Source organism: Papio anubis, chromosome 1 (genome assembly GCF_008728515.1).
Source record: "Papio anubis isolate 15944 chromosome 1, Panubis1.0, whole genome shotgun sequence".
Lineage (NCBI taxonomy): Eukaryota > Metazoa > Chordata > Mammalia > Primates > Cercopithecidae > Papio > Papio anubis.
In genome coordinates this window covers 201,928,927-201,951,429 of record NC_044976.1, presented here as the reverse complement: position 1 = coordinate 201,951,429, position 22,503 = coordinate 201,928,927, and the positions used below count along the sequence as shown (strand labels likewise).

Genomic DNA, 22,503 nt, shown 5'->3' with positions numbered 1-22,503 from the left:
GTATCTCTCGGGGCATCTGTGCAGAGCACACACCTTTTTCAAATTGTACCATGGCGTACCATCCTTTGCACTCTGCAGCACAATCAGCAAATCTTATGGAGAAGGCAAGATCTGAGTTGAGATTTGGGTCAAACTGGGAGATATGATTGCCAGGAGGCATGGCTGGAACAGATCAGCCAGCTGGGGGTAGATAGACAACATGCAGAGAGCTGTGGCAGGCCAGGTTCCTCTACAGGGGGCTGTCAAATAGAAAGATTTTATCTGGATTTTCCAGTAGCCATATTAAGTAAAAAGAAACAGGTGAAATTATTTTTAGTAATATATTTTAACCTTGTATCTTCAAAATACTATCATCTCAACATCCAAAAAAATTAAACGATTATTAGTTTACATTATTTTATGTATTATGTCTTTGAAATTTGGAGTACATTTCATACTTACAGCATATCTCAAATCAGATGCTAAATTTTATCCTGAGTACTTGTTGTTTATATTTCATAAAATTTAAAGTTGAAAACATAGATTCACATACCCAAGTTATTCTAAACACTTAAAAAATGAATCAGAGTATCAGTTTTTTAAGTTAAATGAATGAAAATGAAATCACTGTGTTCCTCCAAACACAAGCCCATTTCCGGTGCTCAGAGGACTCTGAGTGGCTCTCTGAGCCACCTCTGGTGTCTGCTGTGTGGGCAATGTGACTGTGGAGGGACTGGGGGCAAGACAGTGCTAGGTACATAGTGTGCCTGAAAGACATTAAGGAGACATTGAAGTTTTCAGGAAGATAAATCTCATACAAAGTTTGTAATAAGGAGGAACTACAGCCAGAGAAAGATAGAGAAACCTTAGAATCCACCAACTCCCATATGTTGAACACAGACATGGCCTAGTTCTTTTGGTCACTAAGACTGGTTATGCTGCATTTAACCAAAGACTTTCTTGAAGAATAAAGCATCAGACAAAAGGAAGCTTTTCTCTTTCTATTTAATAAGATTTTTTCTACAACTTTATTGAAGTGTGGTTGATGCATAATGAACTGCATGTATACAAAGCATACATTTTGATGAGTTTGGGCCCATGCGTGAAATAGTCACCACAAGCAAGATAATGGATATTTCCATCATCCCTAAAAGTGACGAACATTTGCTTAGAGGGTCTTATTTTTACGGTCCCTGGGAGTGAATGTGAGGACCAGAGGCCCAGTCTTGGTCCTGCTGAGTAACTGTGAACAAGGTGTTTAATGTCTCTGGACTTTCGATTTCTAATTACCAGAGATAGTACTTGCTATCTCCAGAAATATATTTAAAATATTTAACCTACAAGTCTTGGAGGCCTCTGCTGTGCCAGGTGTTAATTTTTTTTGGTTGTGTATTGGGGGTCTTGGGACAGCAGCTCCTTACGCTCTGGTAGTTGAACATTTTAGTAACCATACAGCTGTATTAGCAGGTTACCAGCATAGATGATGTATGTGGCTGCACAGCAGCCAGGAAAAAAGCCACAAACAGCCTTTCTAATTTCTAGACGCAGTCATTGCTGGCAGAAGAGGAATTGAATAGTGTGGGAATGTGGTTTTATTATAGGTGAGATGCTCCTAAGGGTGGATCGCTCTGCATCATTGACTTGGAGCTGGGAGAGGCACACACCGCGTGATGTGTGTTGATGGGCCCAGCTGTGAGTAAGCCATGCTGACGGCTCAGCTGCGAGCTTCCCTTCTCACCATCTCTTCTTGGCCCAACAGAGGGTGTTCAGAGCTCTGCCGGATCCCCATGGTGGAATATAAACTCGACAGCGAGGGCACCCCCTGCGAGTATAAAACCCCCTTCAGGAGGAACACCACATGGCACCGGGTGCCCACTCCTGCCCTGCAGCCCCTCTCTAGAGCTTCCCCCATCCCCGGCACGCCCGACCGGCTGCCATGCCAACAGCTGCTCCAGCAGGCCCAGGCCGCCATTCCTCGAAGCACCTCCTTCGACCGGAAGCTGCCCGATGGCACGAGGTAATGCTAGTTCCGTTTCCTCAAGGGCGGCGCTTGTAAATCACTGGGGTGAGAACTTGACATTGTAGGGAGGGTTTTTCGTAATCACTTCTGAGTTAGCTTGTTCACAACAAGTTGGCAAGCAAGGTAGCAGGGCAGGCCCCAGACACAGTGGCGCCTGGGGTCAGGCACTCTCCTGGCCCCGAGATGGTGCTAGTGAAATGCAGGTTCTGTCCCCCAGGGCCACAGCTTTTCCTCTTCATCTGGTAGCCTTCCTCCATGTCCACTGGCTCTCTTCCCCAGGATGGGAAAGGTACCCCAGAAACTATTCTGCTGGAGCCTCTAGAAAAGTGTGAACAGGTTTGAGCATAAATAAAACAAAACTGAACAATCAGTGCTTAAATATCATCATAATGTGAGTAATACTTTAAGAGGTTCCAAGCTCATTAGGACTTCCTCTTTGCTCTTCTCCTTTTAAGAAAAGTGAGTTGAGTTTAAAATGATTTTTTCAAAGAAAGAATGCATACACTTGTTTAAAAGTTAAATCCAATACCATTAGAAGCTGGTGAGGGTTTTCCGATGCCGAATTTGCATAGATCATTTTAACAAAGCAAAATAATAAATTTCTTATTGTTGTTAATTCCTACTCCTTTTATTCTAACTTTTATGTAACATATAGGCCACAGTAATGCCATGAGTTTTCTCAATTATGACATGTCAGGCTCTGGTCTGATAGACCATGGCCTGGGGAGCCAGGCTGGAATCACAGCTCTAACTTACTTGATGTACTGTAACCGTGGGCCTGGTGCTCATCCTCTCTGAACCTTCAGTTTCTTCATCTGATGAACCACATGAGGAAGTTTGGAGGACTGAGTGGGTCAATGTATGTAAAATGCTTAGAACTGGGCCTTGCACTTAGTAAGTTTACATAACTATTAACCAGAATTAATTGAAAAGCTTATATAAATATTAACCAGAATTAATTGATAAAACTTGTGGTCATCCTCTCCCTTCTCCAATTTTTATTCTTTCCAGAGTGAATGCAGGGGAGGTGTTAATTTAATTTAACATTCAATCATCTTGGCTCTGTGTCTCCTAACTCAAAAGTCTGCTGAGTTTATAACTTTACCATATTCAAAGAAATATACATAGATAGCGCTGGTAAAAGGGGCAACATGTAGAAGGAAGGGGGTCTGCAGAACCTCCCTTATTTAAGTAAATTTAAATAATCATAGTTTAAATTATATTAAAATTTCTTAAAGTAAAATTAAATAATTCTAATTTAAGTAAATTATAGGAAAAAACCAGAAGTATTCTAGTAGCAAAAGGAAACTTGGCAAGCACGTTTCATCAAGTGAGTTTTCATGAGTATTTTTCATTTTTGCATGTCTGAAAAAAAGATAAATAGGATTACATTCAAGAGATGTGTGAAAATAAATGGTTTTGCCAAATTTAGGTTTTTCTTTTTGCATAAGTTTTAAGTATAGAACTAAAACGTGACTTGTTTTAAATTTCACATAATAAGAATTAGTAATGTTTTCATAATTCTGTATTCTCAGGAATTGTATTGCTGTTCTTCTGTATTTCTCTGGGACGGAATCATTATCTGTGCTTTAAATCTTTAAACAGTGAAGGCTTGTCCTGTCATACCTCTTTCCTAGGACAAATTGCCAATCATAAACCACCTGATATCCCCCAGCATCACCGATTCTTAGTTTATTTTTCCATGATTTATTCTGTTTCACATGGCAATATGTTTTTCTTCCTTTTCCTTGTCATTCCCAAAGTAAATTTATTTGTGAAACAAAACAGGCCAGGTCAAGGGGCTTGGCAGATAGTTCAGTGCCGTGTTAATGACTGTGCTCAACCTTTCAGAAGCTCGCCCAGCAACCAGTCATCCTCCAGCGACCCTGGACCCGGCGGGAGCGGACCCTGGAGACCACACGTGGGCTACGACGGGTACCACTCATTTTTACCTTAGTTATCCACTGGGAAGAACCTGTTTCCGTGACTCATTCAAAAGCGTTTACTGTGTGCCTGCTGTACCTGGCGCCATTTGGGGAATATAATAATGCCAGACATGCTTTTAATAAGCGACTTGTCCAGGTTGGAAAGCTCATTGTTTCTATATAGGTAGTGCTCACTTGTCTAGTTCTCAGCCTGCTTTTTTCGGTTTTGATGAGGAAAGGTTTTCAGAATATGAAAATTAAGGATGTGAGGGCTTAATTGCCCCCTGACTTAAATTGCTGATGAGGCAATGCCGCTCAAAATCAGAGAAGTGGGTTTAGCGTTTGGTTTTTTTGCTTCCTGTCTGAGAAGCACTGGGAGGCTGCCCCAGCACACCTAGCTGAGAGCTGCCCTTTGTAGTATCCATGCAGTCCCCAGGAGCCAGCAGCTCAGGCAAAGCCTGAGGACTTCCGTGAACAAAGACACTGAATGGACAATCCCACCACCTCTGGGAAGAGAAGAGAGAGCGTGGCGCCAGGGTGCACCCCTGAGGAGCGCCAGGTCTGCCGGGGCCACTGTGACTTGGTGCTGCTTTGGGTTGGAGTTAGGAGCTGGTCACACTGATTGAGAGGAGACAATGGCTGGTCAGTGGGAAGGACTCCGCTCTGAGGAGCAGCTTACATCACTGCTCCTGCAGGTGCACGGGGAAATCTCTCTCCATTTGTAGTCTGAGTTATGTGTGTTCCTTCCCTTAGATGATAGATGGAGTTCTTAAAAGTTATATATCGGCCGGGCGCGGTGGCTCAAGCCTGTAATCCCAGCACTTTGGGAGGCCGAGACGGGCGGATCACGAGGTCAGGAGATCGAGACCATCCTGGCTAACACGGTGAAACCGCGTCTCTACTAAAAACACAAGAAAATTAGCCGGGCGAGGTGGCGGGCGCCTGTAGTCCCAGCTACTCAGGAGGCTGAGGCAGGAGAATGGCGTGAACCCGGGGGAGCGGAGCTTGCAGTGAGCCGAGATCGCGCCACTGCACTCCAGCCTGGGGCACAGAGCAAGACTCCGTCTCAAAAAAAAAAAAAAAAAAAAGTTGTATATCAAGCAACTTTCTAAATTACATTGCATTTTAAGAGAAGAGAGGTTTTGATGTTGGCTTGTTTGGTTTTCTTTTTTGTATAAACAATAAAACCTTTTCTGACTTTTTCTGTAAATCAAGGTCCTTAACCAGAATTCTGTAAATAAGGATCACTTTGTAATGTGAATAAGTTTTCTTCTACTTATTTCTTTCCTATTTGGGGTTTTCATAAAACAAAATCTACTTGGATGTAGTCTAGAGTTAATCTTTTTCCTTTTTTTTTTTTTTCTTTTGAGATGGAATCTCAGTCTGTCACCCAGGCTGGAGTGCAATGGCATGATCTCAGCTTACTGCAACCTCCGCCTCTGGGGTTCAAGCAATTCTCCTTCCTCAGCCTCCTGAGTAGCTGGGATTAACAGGCGCACACCACCATGCCTGGCTAATTTTTGTATTTTTAGTAGACACAAGGTTTCACCATGTTAGCCAGGCTGGTCTCCAACTCCTGACCTAGCAATCTGCCAACCTTGGCCTCCCAAAGTGCGGGGATTACAGGCAGGAGCCACCGTGCCCGGCCCTTTCTTTTTCTTAAGAAAAATTTAATATAAAGATATGTCAGTGCCATGTATTCTAAGCATAATGTAAAAATGCAACCTCTTCTTTAGCTTGCAGGTACATTGTCTGATCCTGGACAGTCCTTCAGCCTCCTGGTTTCAGCACCCCTTCTTTATCTGTAAATGGCTGTCATCTAGCTGCTTTTTCTGACCCTCTGGTTAAACCAGATCCCACAATTTCAGATGCTTTTAGCTTCTCTGGCAGGGCTAAGCTGACAATTTGCATTTTCATTTGCCAAAAAACCAGCTCCTGGATAGGGCTTTCCCTCACATAGCCCACTTGGAAGCCAGCACTCCCGTGTGCATGCTGGCAGGTGGCACGGTGAGAAACGACAGGCTCAGCTCTGTGTTCTTTTCAGGTGCCAGTCCCCTCTACTGCTCGAACACCAGGGCTCAGGCCCTTTGGAATGTGACGGAGCCAGGGAGAGGGAAGACACCATGGAAACAAGCAGGCACCCGGGTAATAAGGAACTCCTGGAAATTGACCTCCCTTGCTCCCCGTTGCCCCCTCCCTGCCTCCTCCTCTCCCATCACTTGTTCATTTGATTCATTCATTCATTCAGCCTATGTGCTGAGATGATCAGCTGGGTCTCCAGGTGCAGGAGGGGGTGTGGTCATGGTTGGTTGTGGTTGTGGCACCTGCAGAAAGTGAACACTTTATGGTGGTGGTTCTGTTTACTTTTGTGGCATATCCATCAGTAAGACCAGAAAGGCCTAGAACCACAAGTCTGTTCATGTTTACCAAACCACTTGTCTGACTTCTGGTTTTCTTTACTCTTTTGGTAATACTGGAAATTGGAAATTCAACTCCTCTCTCTTTATGTGACAGAAAACAAATGGCATGGCCCACCTTCCAAAGTCCTGAGTTCCTATAAAGAAAGAGCTCTGCAGAAAGATGGAAGTTGCAAAGATTCCCCCAATAAGCTTTCTCACGTAAGTCCTTTGTTCATAAGCCCTTCGCTGGCCTCGCCAGAACTGATCTCTCTCGGCACACAGTGGTACAGCCTGCTTCCTGGGGATGCTCAAGACCACATTACCTCACAGGGCTCTTAGAGGTGAGGTGAAAAAAGAAAACTATCTTCCTGATTTATAAAAGACCTCGAAGAAAGGTTGCACAACAAATTAGTGGCAAAGCCAAAGTTATATCCTCAGCCTTTTGATCCTCAATATCCAGTGCAGTAGTTCCTAAATCATGTTCCCATTTGTAATCCGTTAACCACTTATCGATTTAGTTAGTGGCAGAAGCATTATCGATTTGAAAACAGAAGCAGAAACCGCAAAGTGATGTGTGTGGTCAGAGGAACTCTGCCATAGGCAGCCATTTACTGTACAGTCACAGACGATTTAATCATCACGGCGGCAGCTGTCCATCACACATGTCAGGGTAGAGCAGTGCCCACGTGGTAGTTCTCAGTCCTTTGCATGTGTTGCCATGTTTACCCCTTGAAGAAACCCTGGGAGGTGAGCGTCGAGGGAGACTAGCTCAGTGAAACAAAACTTCCATTGAAATGCAGAAACAGGAATTGTTGGTTATTAAAATAAAGCCAACATTTTAAAGTGGCTTATTTTTGAAAATGTTCAGGTGAAGATAGTTTATAAGGTCCTGAATTAAGTTATGTCTTTCTTCTTTCTTAATGTGTCAGCAGCCAGCTTTGCAGTTGTCCCTTAGCAAACACACACGACATTTCTTCCCTCAGCTGTGACCACGACCTTGTCTTGAGTCAGCCTCGCTGTGTCTATTTAAATCTACCTTTACAATGTTCTCATATTGGTTTCAGCAAAGGGATACATGGTGTGGGCATAGTTTTGAGAATATCAGTGTATGATGAAAAGGTCGAGGTGATTTGCTTAAGGATCTGATAGACTGGAATAAAAAAAGATAAGGCCAAACTGCTTTAAAATCTACCAGGGCCTGGCTCGTTCTTATGATTCCAAAGCCCTTTGCCGATGCTTCAGATCTTGTTGCTTTTCCCAGACTGTGAAGAGAGGCCATGTCTATATGAGTACATTGTATAGACAGTGACATTTCTTCTATTTTATTTGCTTTTTGTCTTCCAGAGACCCCCTGCCCCAACCAAAAGCATTGACTCTTTTTCAGACCTATTTTCTCTAAAGAGAATCCCATTTCTTAAAGGCTTGGGACGCAGTTTGACTGGGGCTGTCTCAGAGAGAGAGTTCGTGTTTACCGTGTACTTCGCAGCAGCCAAGTGCTTCTGCATATATTATCTCATTTGCTTCATACAAGAATCGTGTAAGCTCAGTATTACAAGCACAGAGAGAGTTAAGTGATTAACCAGAAAGTTCTACCTTTGTGACTGGAACCTGAGTCTTCTCCCCCAAACTCAAGGCTGGCACTATAATTTGTCATAGAAGCATTTTCTTAATAAGTGGCCCTTGTCTTCCTTGTATAAATTTTCCATTTCCTTCCCAGTTTATATCACCTTTGTTTATTATTTTCTTTGCTAGTGACACTGTGGCCATACTTTTGTGCTTCTTGCACAAATAATTAAAGACTTAAAGATATCCATTTAACTTAGATAAATTATGGGAAGAAGTATGAATTAGGGACTTCTGCACAAAACCAGGTTGTTTTTGAAAAAGGAAATCCCGTCATTGCCCACATTGAAGAGTGAGTAGAAAGGGTTCAGGTACGATCCCATGGCCTGTAGCTCCCTGAGTCAGGGTGAGAAGCAGCAGAGTTCAAGATTCACTTGAAGACTCTCTGTTTCTCTTTCTTCTCAAGATTGGGGATAAAAGTTGCTCCAGTCACTCCAGCAGCAACACGCTCTCCAGCAACACCTCCAGCAACAGTGACGACAAGCACTTTGGGTCTGGCGACCTGATGGATCCCGAATTACTGGGGCTGACCTACATCAAAGGGGCCTCCACCGACAGTGGCATCGACACGGCCCCGTGCATGCCCGCCACCATCCTCGGCCCTGTGCACCTGGCAGGCAGCAGGTCCCTGATCCACAGCCGGGCCGAGCAGTGGGCTGACGCTGCTGACGTCTCTGGGCCTGACGACGAGCCGGCCAAGTTATACTCTGTGCATGGCTACGCGTCCGCCATCTCCGCCGGCAGTGCTGCGGAAGGCAGCATGGGCGATCTCAGTGAGATATCCTCTCATTCCAGGTAAGCCCCGCAGCACTGCAGAGTAGTACCTGCTGGTGCCACCTGGGCCCTGCCTGCTGGGATGGGGCAGAAGCCTGAACTATAAGCAGTAGGGGCATCGGGTGGGTTGCTGTTATTTTTCCTAGCTGTCTGACATCAGAGGAAGGGCTTGTTTCTACAGCATGAAAATGTGAAAGCTTGCATGTTAGTAAGTCCCTTGTTTGTGTTTTGTTTTGTTTTGTTTCCTATTAAGTTTGAGTGAAAAGTCAGTAGAGATATTAATTGCTCTAGTCAGGCCACTTACGTCTCTCTCCTAATTCAACCTGTTGTCCCTACATGTTTTGGAGGCACTCACTAATCTTCAGACCATAGTAGTAGGAAGCCATGAGGGCAGCGTGTGCGTGGAGCACATGTAGCTCCCTGCCGTGAGGGCATGCACAGACTTCCTCCCTGTTCCTACAGCCCCGACAGCAGGGGAGACCTGAGATCACGTGTCTGACAATGAAAGTGTGTTCAGCCCTGCAGCTGGGGTTCATTCAGTAGAGACTAGCTAAGTGTAAAGCACCTGTGTTCTACGTACTCTAAGTGTGGATGTTTAACATCTCCTTATGAGTGGTTTTAAACTCCTGTTGGACATACTTCTCTGCAGTGGTTTTAAAATACCTAATTTGCAATTTCTGCCTTCACTTTCAAAGACTAGGCAAAGGACAAAGCAATGGAGTTATTCGGTTTTGCTGTGGACAGGATTTAACTGTTCACAGCAACTACCAGTGTCATTGGTCTGCTTGTTTCCAAGGCCTTCCCTGATTCAGCTCCAAGTTACTCTGTGAGTCCTGCCCACAATACTGGAGGGCGGAGTCAGTGGGACTAAGAATGGGAATGTTTCTTGCAGGTACCTAGTGCTGTGAGGGAGCATTTCTCCAAATGATGGTGCTCCAGGCAGACCTGTAGCCATCACGGTGAAAGGCTTTTTATGTTCCTTAGGCTCCCCTTCAGAGACCCCCTCACCCCACCACTGCTAGGGGATACTGAGTGTCATTCAGGGAACTTTACGTTACAAGTTAAAGAAACTCCATGCTGATTGGTTCGCACAACCAGGGTCATATTGGGGCTCATGTAGCCAACAAGTTGAGCACTTGCAAGGTTCTGCTTGGCCCAGCAGCTCAAAATGATACTGCCCAGGACCAGGTTGCCTCCACCTTCCCACTCCGTATGACCATTTTCCAAAATCTCAGCATTCTTCTTTTGGCTGAAAACAGCTGTGCCACCTGCAGACCTGCCACAGTCACGGTCCTCTGTCCCCAGGGAGAAAGTGGTTCTTTTCTAGTTTCTGCAGAAGAAAGAGGTTTCTGCCTTCTCCAAAGCCAACCCCCCCACCCCCATATCTCCTCACATGTTCCTAGCGCCAATCATGTGGTTAGGGGGTAGCATCGCCTCGGGCAGTTGGGGCCCTCAGCCTGGGCTGGGGGATCAGTCCCTCTCACCAAGCCATGCAACCGAGGAATGGCAAATACAGCCACTGCCCCAGAAGAGAAGCAGGGCATTATTTGACCTGAAGAAGGGGGAGTGGACACCAGAGAGTAGAAATCATGCATATCCACCATGCAGAGGGAGCTTGGGATATGAAGATTATTTTCAAAATAGACATTCCTACTACTTTTTTTTTTTTTACCAGTTCTATTTAATAATTTGACTTAAAATAGGTTGAGTACTAATAACTAATATAATAATTAAGGATTACCAGTGAATTTGGTTATCTGAATTACTCCTGGCTGAATTTCAGGAACGGTGGTCATACTGTAGAAACCATCTTGGGATTGCACAACCTGCTAACATCTAGTTCAAGGTTTAGATGATTTGTAAAAAAGCCAATTTCATGACACCTTTTTGGACAGATGTCATTGACATCACAAATAGAGTTTTGTATTATTATTATTAAGTAAAATTTCTATGGAGACTGCCTTCGGAGCACATTCATTTGTTGATATTTGGTAGGGATATTTACCGGCATTTGAAATGGGTTTTCATGACTACCATAACTATTTGCAAATGTAATGGGCTAGACTATTAGAAAGTATATGACAGTGCTAGATTGGATTTCTGATTGATTCTACTTTCTTCCGCCACTCTGAATTGGATGTGGCCCAGCTGTTGTATAAGTGATAGATGTTGAGTGAGTGGAATCCTTTACCACTTGACTGCCCTTTTCTTGTAATTCTTCATTGATGGTGGCTTTGAAGCCACATTTCAACTTGCGTCCTAGGCTTTTGCTCAGCGTGGAATTCAGTCATTGAATGAAATCTTTTTAACACTTCCTGTTGCCTGCCCTCCGACCTGCACAGGAGGCGAGGAGGAGGGCTGGGATTTACAGCATTTACCTTGTTTTCTGTGTGTGGAGTGAAAGGCAGGTGACTCATTAGAGCATGAGCGACCAACCTATCAAGCCACACAAAGATTCTGCAAACTCTGAAATGCCAACCCCAGCTGGGGCATGGGCGGCCATGAGGAAGGCTCCCTCAGCACAGTACTTTCCTCTCCTGTCCCAGTTCAGGAAGCCTTGCAGTCCCCTAGAGCCGAGGCCTGCTGCTGGGGGGTCTGGGTTGTGACTGAGAGTAGCTCAGGTAACAGAAGAGCAGAATAAACTTTTAGGAAATGACACGGGTGACCATCCTGCCTAAACCCACATCTCTGCTTCCAAGTACTCCGTGCCTCTGACCTGTATGTTATTTTCTTCATAGCACCCACCCCTAAATAAAATCATTTGTATTTACTGCATATTCCTTCCCACAAGAAGGTCACTTATAGCTACCTTCCCCTCACTGGAGCATTCATGTTTTGAGCTGATAGGGTCATGGCCTGTCTTGTTCGCTTGTATCCATAGCACTTAGTACGGTTCTATGCACATGGCAGGCATCTGAATATTTTTTGAATGAAGAAGTAAACCAGGAAAAGTGCTTGATAAATGCTTGTTGATGGAGTTAATAAACCAGTGCCTAGGTAACATAGGGAAGTAGGAGGAATGTAGGATCCACCATTCCCAGTTCACAGTGTCAGGAGTCCCAATCAGTATATGGTGTACTCTTAATTCTTAACTGTGGTTTTTCACCACCGACACCACAGCAGCCTCCTCCAGCCCCAAGCACACACACACGCATTCCTTGGCAGCCACCCGGGAGTTAAATAAGTACACAATTGTGTATATGGCACAATTCCAAGATTGTACTAAGGAGGCAAAGGGAGGACTTAAAACTCTTTAGGACAGTTACACTCTTGTGAGGAAGAGGGTATGGGAACAGGAATCATCTATTAAGCAGAACAAGCATGTATCTAGCCTGCTTTCTCCTGCTGCTCAGTTCTTGTAATTCAGCACACACATTTTTTTCTTGCTTCGAGGGCAGGGCATTTAGATAAGAGCTCAGAATACCAGGCAGTATTTATGCTAACCTAACTAAGGCTTTGCAAAATGAAATAAATCAACTGCAAAAACAAACCCCATGTTCTGGATTCGCCTGTAAATGGCACATACGATGTTGGGCTATTTATCATCATTCACGCCACCATACCTTTCTCCTGGTACAAATGATTGGAGGTCGGCAGTATAACTCTGAAAGAAGAGCATTAGTCCAGAAGGAAAGGATTCGTGAAAAGTTTGTAGGCAACATTCCAGAATGTTGTCAGCACCGGAGAACACTCCTGTAATGACTTCTACTAAACAAGGAATTGTGCCATATTACTCATCAAGTGGATTCTGTATGTTTATTCTTCAAGTTAACTTTAAAATATCTTACAGTTGGGATAAAAGACATTTTTAATGAAATCTAATTTTTAGAAAATGTTATAAAACAAATGGCAAAATACATAGAGTTTGCGGCCTTTGGTGATTTTAAGGGGGAAAGGTGAGTAACCTACACACACATGTACAGCGTATTAATAGTGACTGTGACTTTGAGTGCCCCAGTCTTTAACAACAAAATATCTCGGGGATCATCCAAGGCTTTGAAATACATGAGACACACGGGTAGTGGAAGGCAGTGCACAGTCCTTCATCAGGTTCTTAGTGGGGAAACTGAGGCCATAAGCCTTACTGGGACAATTGGGAAACTAGCAAGTGGACTGTCTGTTAGATGACAGTATTGCATTAATGCCTGACGTCCTGTACATGATCATCACTTGGTTAACTATGGGGGGATGTCCTTATTCTTGGGAAATAAATACTGAAACATAGGCGTATGATGTCTTCATGCTTGCAGCTAATTCTCAGATGGTTCAGAGAGGAATTAGTGGATCTAGAAAAAGGGTTTGTGGGTGTTTATTCTACTATCCTTTCCCTTTTCTGTAGCTCTGAAATTTTTCAAAATACACTTGGGAAAATAACATACAGGGCTTCAGAGCTCGTTATCTAGACACAGAGTTTTCATGTTAGGGCTCCCTAACTGGCGTGCACCCCAGTGAATGGGAAGAGTCCATTAGCTCCTATTCTCCATACGCCTGTTGGTTGCTTGCCTTACTCCTCAGGTCACCTCGGTCGTGTTGCTTTACTGTTCTCTTGACCTGGTGTTCCATGTGTGTGGATGTTGTTGAAGAGGCAATGCAGCATCTTCCCAAGACTCACAGTTAGTGCCCAGAGGGAGGGAGCCACCAGTCAAACTAAAGGGCACCAGACCAGCCACCAGCAACTAAGTTTCTTCATTGGCGTAGACAAGGCGCTTTGTTTGTTGGTCTTGGTTAATTTTACTGAAAACCGCAGTGTTTTCCAAAACACAGAGACCCTGAAAATGGGTCCATTTATTTTGTTTCTTTATTTCCTCTGGAACCTCTACAAAAAGTTCATTTTAATATCATTCTTATTTTTATACTTTGTCTTTTATGATACTTGCTTTATACATATATCAGAAAAGGTCTGTGCTCCCCTGGGGTTTCAGAATAAGATTGTATTTCAGCATACTGGAGGAGCTTGCTACCTGAGGAACCCTGTGTTAAACTCTTTCAATAGAAAGGACTCCTACTCGTGAATAATCCTTTCCTGCGTCACTTCCTATAACTACATTTATATAATGCTTACCCTACGCTACGCACTGTTCTAAGTGCCTCACTGATACTAACTCAGATTATCTTCAGAGAAACCTTCGGAGGTAGATACTGTTACTATCTTCAATTTACAGATGAGAAAACTGAAGTTAAGAAACTTGCCCAGGGTCTGGCAGTGGTCAGGGACAGAGCTGGTGTTGAGACCCAGAATCCTCACACTGCGCTCACATGTCAAGTTTACTGAAAGTGAAGTCCACCTCCCTTTCTGAACGCTGAGATTAGACCTGTAATTTAAACTCTTAAAATTTTTCATTTTTTATAAAGGAACTTTTATTCATTTTTCGTAAAACATATGTTGTTGATCTTTCTAATTTAAGAAAAAGATATTTCTAGTGGTGGTGAACTGTCCACTTAATTTCTCAGTCAGCCGGGGGTGGGTGGTCCTTCTGGCCTTAGCTTCATGACTAACCTTGAAAATTTTTATTGTTTTTAGGGCCTCTGTCTGTTTCAGTATTGTTGCTGTTGTATCATATGTTAATGCAGCAAACACCCCTGTAACTACCAGCAGGTTCAGGACTAGAGCATTGCTGTGTCTGGAAGCTCTCTGCATCCTACCCAATTACAACCCCTTCTCTTCTCCCTTGAGGTAGCCACTAACCTGGCTTTTGTGATAATCATCCCCTCATTTTCTTTACATTTTCCTGAATGATGTGTTGTTTAGTTTTACCTGTTTATGAACTTTATTAAGAAACTGGCTCATGATCATTGTATTCTTTGTCACTGGCTTCTTCTCTACATTGTTCATGAGATTGCCCAAGTCGTCTGTAGCCTCAGTCCATTCATTCGTAGAGTATTCCGTGTATTCATTCATAGTTATTAATCGAATATCCTTCTACTATTGATGATTTTGGTTGCTGCCATTGGGGAGTTCTTAAAATCTAATCAACATTGTTCCGTGTTGACAGTTACACGTGCAGCAGGGGTTTATTGTATGTGTGCCCATGCAGTAGAATTGCTGTATCGTAAGCTCTGTGGGTGCACACACCTTCATAGGATGCTCAAACTGTTTCATGCACTTTTTACTCCCACCAGCAGTAGGAACGTACCCACTGCCCCGGTTCTTACTAACACTGGGTCACTGGGTGTTGTCGGGCATTCCCATTTTTGCCTGTCTGGTGAGTATGTAATGGTATTCCATTATGGTTTGCATTGGCATTTCCCTGGAGACAACTGAGTTTGAGCACCGTCTCCGACAACAAACATATTCACCATTTGAGTTTGTTCTCTTTTGAAGCATCAGTTTAGGAATGTTGCCCATTTTTCTATCAGATTTCCCCAGCCACGTTTTTAACACCCTTCCTGCCACAGGCATACAACTTGCACGTGAATAACCTTAGCCTATGTAAAAATGAGGCTTCCTAGCAAGCTCCATGATAGAAAGAAGGCTCCATCTGCCTCACTGGGCCCGATTTTGCTCTCGGAGAAAGACTTGAGTAAAGCCTGGTGGCTCTGAATTTGGCCGTGTGCCAGCACTGCTGAAATCGGATGGTATTGCAGCTTTTGTCTGTTTTTCTCCTCAGTGGTTCTCACCATTCAGGAAGCCCTTCGGCTCACTGTTCAAAAAATAGTGGGTCTCTGGATTCATCCAAAGTCTACATCGTGTCTCACAGCAGCGGACAGCAGGTTCCCGGGTCCATGTCCAAGCCCTACCACAGACAAGGGGCAGTGAACAAATATGTCATCGGCTGGAAGAAATCAGAAGGCAGCCCACCGCCCGAGGAGCCTGAAGTGACTGAATGTCCCGGGTAAGGTGGTTGGCTGTTCTTCTCTGGTCAGCATGGTTCACTGTAGGGATTGACTAAGCAAATGTATTTTCCTCCCAAAGGAAATACATTTACTAAAGAAGAATAATCTAAAAACATCTTTCTTAAACTCTTTAAATGATGATTATATTTCTCTATAATAAATTCTTCTCTTGATTTTTACATTTAAAAAATGAAAAGAAATCTGTGTTCTTTGCTTTTATATTCAAATCTGCCTGCAATAGAAAAGTCATGGTGACACGCTACTGATGGTGTGAGTATAGAGTCTCTATAAATACACAAGGTCAAAGGCAGTTCGAATTCCCACGGAGTCCTGTGTGTTTCTTAAAGTTGCCGTGTAAGTGACATCCTAAAAGAAAAAGTATTTTTCTTAATTTTAACATGACTTCCAATTTTCCTTTTAGTTGTTAGGTTTGAGGTTGGGGGCGGTGGTGGGCACGTAGGGAAGGATGCTTTGTATCTGTTTGAAAAAGAAAAGGTTTAAAAATACTGGTAACCCATCTTACAACACTTGTGAAAACTATGCTGATGCCGCTGTGAAGAGACAGGTAAAGAAATTGCATTTTAAGAATGCAGAGCAAGGCTGGTTGGGGCTAAGGAACTGTTTGCTTATTTCGTAAAGAAACTTAACAGAATACTCGTGCTAAATTACCAGGTCTGTGTGCTCTGCTGTACCTGCCTGCAATAGCGTCATCAGGCGTGTGGTGCCGAGCATGACATGCACCCACTCTGGGATGGCTCTTTAGAGAGAACCTCTAGATTTTGCACTTTGCCAGTGAACTAGTATCACCTTTTTCTCTTAAAAAAATGATCCTATGTCTTAAATACAGCTGATATGATTCTGCCTTCTAAATTAAAAATTCTTTTAGTGCTTAAATTGAACATGGAATCTTCTGTTAAAAAAATCATGTCAGTCATTGCAAATGACTTATTTGGGAAGGAATTTCATAGTGATAACTAGCCCTTTTTATTATAAACGAAAATGTTAGAATGATACATTGGTATTTCTAATAAGAGTCTTCTCAGTGCTTCACAGGAATTCATTCCAAGCCTTTTTTAAGTTCTATGAAATATTTTTAGAAGCATTTTATATGCCGCCGTAGTACTATGTTTAGGCGAAAGACACTTGGAAAGTCAGGGAAGTGTGAAAGGAGCCCATTTGGACAGTTTTCATGCAAAAGCCTGGGGTTTATGCATTTCCACACACTGGTTTGATGGCGCTAATGCTCAGTGAGAGCGAGGCAGTGTCAGGAATGAGGTGAGAAGGGGGTTTGCGTCTCTGAGTCACAGGTTGTGTGCGCACTAGAGGAGACTGAGATTGTGTCTCCGCTGGACCTCCCCACCTGAGGTCCCCTATGGTGTGGAAGGGCAAACGGCAGTCCTCACACATGTTTTTGGGTGCACCTGGCAGGGGAGGGGCTGTAGAAGTTCTTCCGTCCTAACTTGCATTTTATGGGGAGGATTTGAGCTTAAACTGGTTATCGCAAGAGGCCGGTGCTGGGATTTGAGACCAGGGCTCCTGGTCAGTGTGCGGGCTCATCCTGGCAGATGGAGCCAGGTGCCCCAGGCCCTGCCCAGTAACACAGTGTTTCTAAGGCAAGGCAATCATACAGGACTGCACTAACTAGATTTGAAGTTTTATCAAAATAGTGTTTTACTGGATCATTGAAAGATTTGCTTAGAAAACAGTCAGCCAAGTACGTCATATTTTTAGTGTCTCATTGTGCACTGAAGAACAAATCAGTTGTGCTCTCCAGAAGTTTCACATAGACCGGTGATTTCTCAAAATCATGTTATGGAAGCCCTACTGTTTGTTAATTTTGTTAATAATATTGTCTTACATTTTTAAATAATATAAGCAAATGAGCCGTTCTGTCTCAGGCTTCTGTGCACCCATTCATGCTGTTCCCTCTGCCTTAATGCCCTTTGTGAGTTTCTGAGCCTGACCAGCACCCTCCCAAAGGGAATTGTTCTCTGCACCCGCCAGCCCAGTACTTCCTCCAGTGACTTCACGCTTGATGGGTCATCTCAGCCTGCAGAGCACACACACCACATACCTACCACATGCACACACACCCGGACTGGGGTTTCTGTGCAAGCCCCATGTCCTGCTTACCTCACTCCTCATAGTGGCTGGCACAGAGTAAACCCTTGGAACATATTTATGACATGTCATTGGATAATTTCTTTAAATTACTAGTTTAGCAGAGAAAGCTAGCGATTTTTATTGAAACACATATAGAAACTAGAACAGCACATTGTAATCGTAATTATGATATAATGTTTTTATCCATGCAGTTATTGGTAGGACCTGGGTTTTTTCCCCGCATCTCCCCAAAACACATAGGGCGCGTGGAGCTCTTGAGCACCACCTGACTCACCTCAGGATCAAATGTTGGGCGCTTCTTGGATGCAGTCTTGGTAAAAACTACATTGTTTTGTTTTCCTTATGTGACTTTTATGCAAAAGCCTTCCAGCGTCCTGGATTCTTCTTGAAGCTCCCATTTTCATGTTATGCCATCCCACAAACCAACTAAATCTTCAGTGATGTTTTAAAAGTTAAGAAAAGCTTCTTCTTTTTTTTTTTTTTTACAGCCACTGTTTGTTCATGTTGTAACTGTAGCTTGTGCTTCAAGAACTGAGAGGTACAGGGAAACCTGTCCTACCTCGGGAACAAAGCCATAGAGGATTTTAGAGAAATCCTTCTGAATTTTGAGCATGTTTGTGTATGTTTCTTATTCTAGTAATTTCCCGGTGAGCTGTCATACAGTGACAAGATAGCCTAGCTTTTGAAATAAAGAGTCATCTTGGAGGCACACAGCAATAACATTCAGGTCATCCTCCAGCTCACTGCTGTGGGCTATGAATTCCTCGAGTGTTATGTTTCAGGTTGTGTGGCAAAGACCGTTTGCCTCCACTGACAGTACAGCCACTGACTGTTTACTGTGTCTTCAGGAATATTTGGTTGCTCAGCTTGTATTTTCAGAGTAAACCTTTTTAGAATGACTCCCCAGTTTTCTCCCTGAAAAAGAGCTAAAAACAGTAATTCAGCTTGACACTCTTTCGTCATCTGTCAATACATTTTTATATACTGATAATTAAGGGAGACAGCTACTTTATTTATCCAAACAACTTTGTGAAATTGCTGATAATAAAACATGCTTCGCACACACGTGAATTGATTAGTCTTAAACCCCAGGCTCCCTCGGGTGGCTTCCTCTCTGCTGCCTGGGTGCCATCGGGGCTCTGGTTGTCCAGCCACGAGAGCACGCAAGGGTTGTTGTAGCAAAAGATGTATGATAATCTCTGATGAATTATTGAAACTGTGTTTTCTGATACAGATTAGGAAAGGGAAAACACAGCCGTATTTTAAAAGTTGGCTATGTGTTTTTTTCATCCTGGGCGATCTGATTTGTGTCTGAATTATTCAGGAATCTAACTTTGTAGTTGAGCTCATTTCACAAATGTGACATGGCGTGGGAATTTGGAGCAAATGCAGCAAAAGTGAACTGACTTTAAAGACCTAAGAATTGTTTGTATGCATTTGTGGTTGCTGAAACTGGTTACTAGGTTTTAATTCTTACCACTACAGGCACTTTACAAATAGGCTTAATTTCCGTTCTGATTGTTTTCAACAGGATGTATAGTGAGATGGATGTCATGTCCACAGCAACTCAGCATCAGACAGTAGTGGGAGATGCCGTTGCAGAGACTCAACATGTTCTGTCTAAAGAAGATTTTCTGAAATTGATGCTTCCTGACAGCCCCTTAGTGGAGGAGGGGCGAAGAAAGGTTAGTGACTTACGGAGCTTTGAAGTTACCAGAAACGCTGAAAACAAAAAAAAAGTGTAAAGGAAACTCAAGGGTTTCCAGAGTACTCCCACATGCTTCATCTCTCATGACCCTACCAACGACTCACTGCACATAGTTGACTGTTGTCAATTTTGATTCTATCAGTATGTAAAGGGAGCCTGGGAGAGGTTAAGAAGGCTGTTTTTAAAATCTCAGATAGAGCTAAAAGTCAGGCTGGCCTAGCCTCAAATCCTGGCTTCAGCAATGATTAGCTACATGACTTTATGCAAGTGACTTGGCCTCTTGACCTCAGTGCTCTCATCTGAAAAAAAGGAGATCATAATAATTGAATCGTGAAGTTACAGTGAAGATAAGAAGTAATGTGAGAAGAGTCCAGTACAGCTCCTGGACAGAACTGGTGATTGTGAACAGTAGCTATTAAAATTCACACCGCCTGACTTTCATTCCAGACCTCTAGCCTCTGCTCCAAGCTATCTGTTCTTAAATGTAGTCCTGTTCCAGAAGTGGAGTGGAGTTAGACGGCACACTGCTGGGCATTTTAAACAGGGTTGGAACTCGCACACTGCCGTTTAGAGATATGCAGAAATTATAGAGAAGGCCATGCTTAAATCTTATAAACCACAACCCCAAGTTCAATGGCATACCTTTGTCATTCACAATGTAGTACTCCCTCGATAATGTTAGCTTGCTTATTGGCTTTAGTTTCATTATTATGACAATCTCTTAAGCCACTTTGCTAAACAATTCAAAGTACTAAAAAGGACTTAATAAAGGCGATTTAGCCCAATCACCCCTTTTAGCAAGTAACTGAGGCCCCAGATGGTGAAATGTGAACTCTTCATAAATATTTGGTGCCAGAGTCAGCAACTGAGTCCTTGTCTGTCACTTCTAATCCAGCACTCCCTCTTGTTCATGTGAAAAGGAGAAAGGAAATCAGGTATTGCCATACTGACCATGATCAGGGTAAACTGCAGGTCTTTGTGCTTCTGTCTTCCCTATAGTAAAACAATTCTGCAATTAACCTAATTGTGTTTTTAGAACAACACTCTAATTATTCACTACTGCAAAGCTGCTTTAATCTAATATGCCTGTAATCAAGTTCTGAAGAACCTGCTGGTGGTGTGTGAGGAGGGAATCCCATAAGAACTCCATCAGAATGAGTCTTTTTAAAAAAAAACTTGTATCAAGTCATGTACATGATACTGTATAAGCTTGGATGCAAAGGCAGACTGTTGTACAGAGAGTGTAAACAGCTTTTCTTTCTGGAGGGTTAAACTTCTTGACATGTGTTTTTTCTTCTAAGACAAATCACCTTCTTTTCATGATGTAAATTTAACTTTATAGCTCACACACATTCCAGTTACCATTCATCAGTTGGAAAGACTTGACAGAATGGAAGGAACACATACAATAGGAATATTTTTAGACTTACTGCTACATTCATAAATGTAAATAGCCATTTCTTTGTTTGATGTGAACATTCTGGCTTTTACTATTGTTTACCTAAAAGGAATGTGGTTTGGTATGCAAAGGAAGTAGTTGAAAATTCAAATTTGATTTAACTTTTCTTGAGTATTCGACCACTCATTTCTTTAGTAAGAATTTTCCTTACCCTATCTGTAATTAAACACCACAATAATTTTAATGGTTCATTTAAGTCTGGTTATGATCCATTATTGTAACTCAATTTTCAACAGTTATACAGACTTTTGCAAGTGATACCTTTTTTTTTTTTTTTTGAGACAGAGTCTCGCTCTGTCGCTCAGGCTGGAGTACAGTGGCACGATCTCTGCCCACTGCAAGTTCCGCCTCCCGGGTTCACGCCATGCTTCTGCCCCAGCCTCCCAAGTAGCTGGGATTATAGGCACCCACCACCACGCCCAGCTAATTTTTTGTATTTTAGTAGAGATGGGGTTTCACCGTGTTAGCCAGGATGGTCTCAATCTCCTGCCCCTCGTGATCCACCCGCCTCGGCCTCCCAAAGTGCTGGGATTACAGGCGTGAGCCACCGCACCTGACCGCAAGTGATACTTTTAAGTGGACAGTAAGACTTTATTGGACTGCTGCTGTTTTTTTGAAACATGTTTATGCGGCCTACAAAGCTTCAGTGTTCAAAATTAGTCTTATTATTACTTGGATTAGATTGAACCTCTCATGTAGTTGATTGGTAGAGAAATTGCCTAATATTACAATGTAGTCATTTCAAATTAAAATCAAACCAGTATTATGTGTGACTTTGAATAACTATTGCCTTAAATGGCAACCTTATATAATTCCAGGAACTCTCACTGCTATAAGGTTATGGAGGTTTTATTTAACATTTCAGAGTTAATAAAGCTGTGCATGTCTAAGTCATGACGATATTTCATAGAATGTCAAAGGAGGAAAACATAAAATCTAATAACTACATCCAAGCCCTGGTGCATTTGCCTTGATCAGCTGCTTGCCGCGTTTGGCATTCCTGAGCTAAGAGAGAAAACTCAAAGAGGCTATCACAATAGTATGTGAAACCACTGGACTTAGTCAAACAAGCCCCGTGCATTCGTTTTGTTAATGTCTGTTCCCTCCTCTCACCTTGTTTAAACCCTAGTTTTCTTTCTATGGGAACCTGTCTCCAAGGAGGTCACTTTACCGCACGCTGTCGGACGAGAGCATCTGCAGCAACAGGAGGGGGTCCTCCTTTGGCAGTTCCCGGAGTTCCATGCTTGACCAAGCACTGCCCAACGACATTCTGTTCAGCACCACCCCACCCTACCACAGCACGCTGCCTCCGCGGACCCACCCCGCACCCAGCATGGGGAGCCTGAGAAGTAAGTGAGAGGCTGGCTGATCGCACAACTCCTGCCTCACTGGGCTCTGAGGGTGGCGTGATTTGGGAGTTTGTTTTTGTTTTTATTCAATGTGTATTATTTGGTGTTTTTCTTTTAAATAATTTTCAAATATAAAAGCCCCAGAGTGCCAGAGTGGACATTTTGAAAAAGTTAGGTAACACTACCTATTTTGAAAGCAACTGAGAAACTCATATTAGATATTTCTGTCAAGTCCAATAGTGACTTCTGCATCATATCTCAACTATCATATCTATAAAGGAAAAAAATGTCTAAAGCCTGATTTAAAAA

The 22,503-nt window shown here is 43.1% G+C and overlaps 1 protein-coding gene across 24 annotated transcripts in view; it reads left to right on the top strand.

The window, feature by feature from the left end:
• The window catches only part of SIPA1L2 (signal induced proliferation associated 1 like 2), a 231,545-nt gene that overhangs the window by 181,406 nt on the left and 27,636 nt on the right, over positions 1 to 22,503 (top strand). For all 24 annotated transcript variants that reach the window (XM_031659420.1, XM_031659381.1, XM_031659380.1 and 21 more), the window contains 8 exons: positions 1,739 to 1,996; positions 3,851 to 3,934; positions 5,969 to 6,069; positions 6,439 to 6,542; positions 8,353 to 8,741; positions 15,329 to 15,553; positions 19,210 to 19,363; positions 21,975 to 22,194. In XM_031659420.1, the coding sequence (XP_031515280.1) occupies positions 1,739 to 1,996; positions 3,851 to 3,934; positions 5,969 to 6,069; positions 6,439 to 6,542; positions 8,353 to 8,741; positions 15,329 to 15,553; positions 19,210 to 19,363; positions 21,975 to 22,194 (1,535 nt within the window). The remainder of the gene's footprint in view (positions 1 to 1,738; positions 1,997 to 3,850; positions 3,935 to 5,968; positions 6,070 to 6,438; positions 6,543 to 8,352; positions 8,742 to 15,328; positions 15,554 to 19,209; positions 19,364 to 21,974; positions 22,195 to 22,503) is intronic.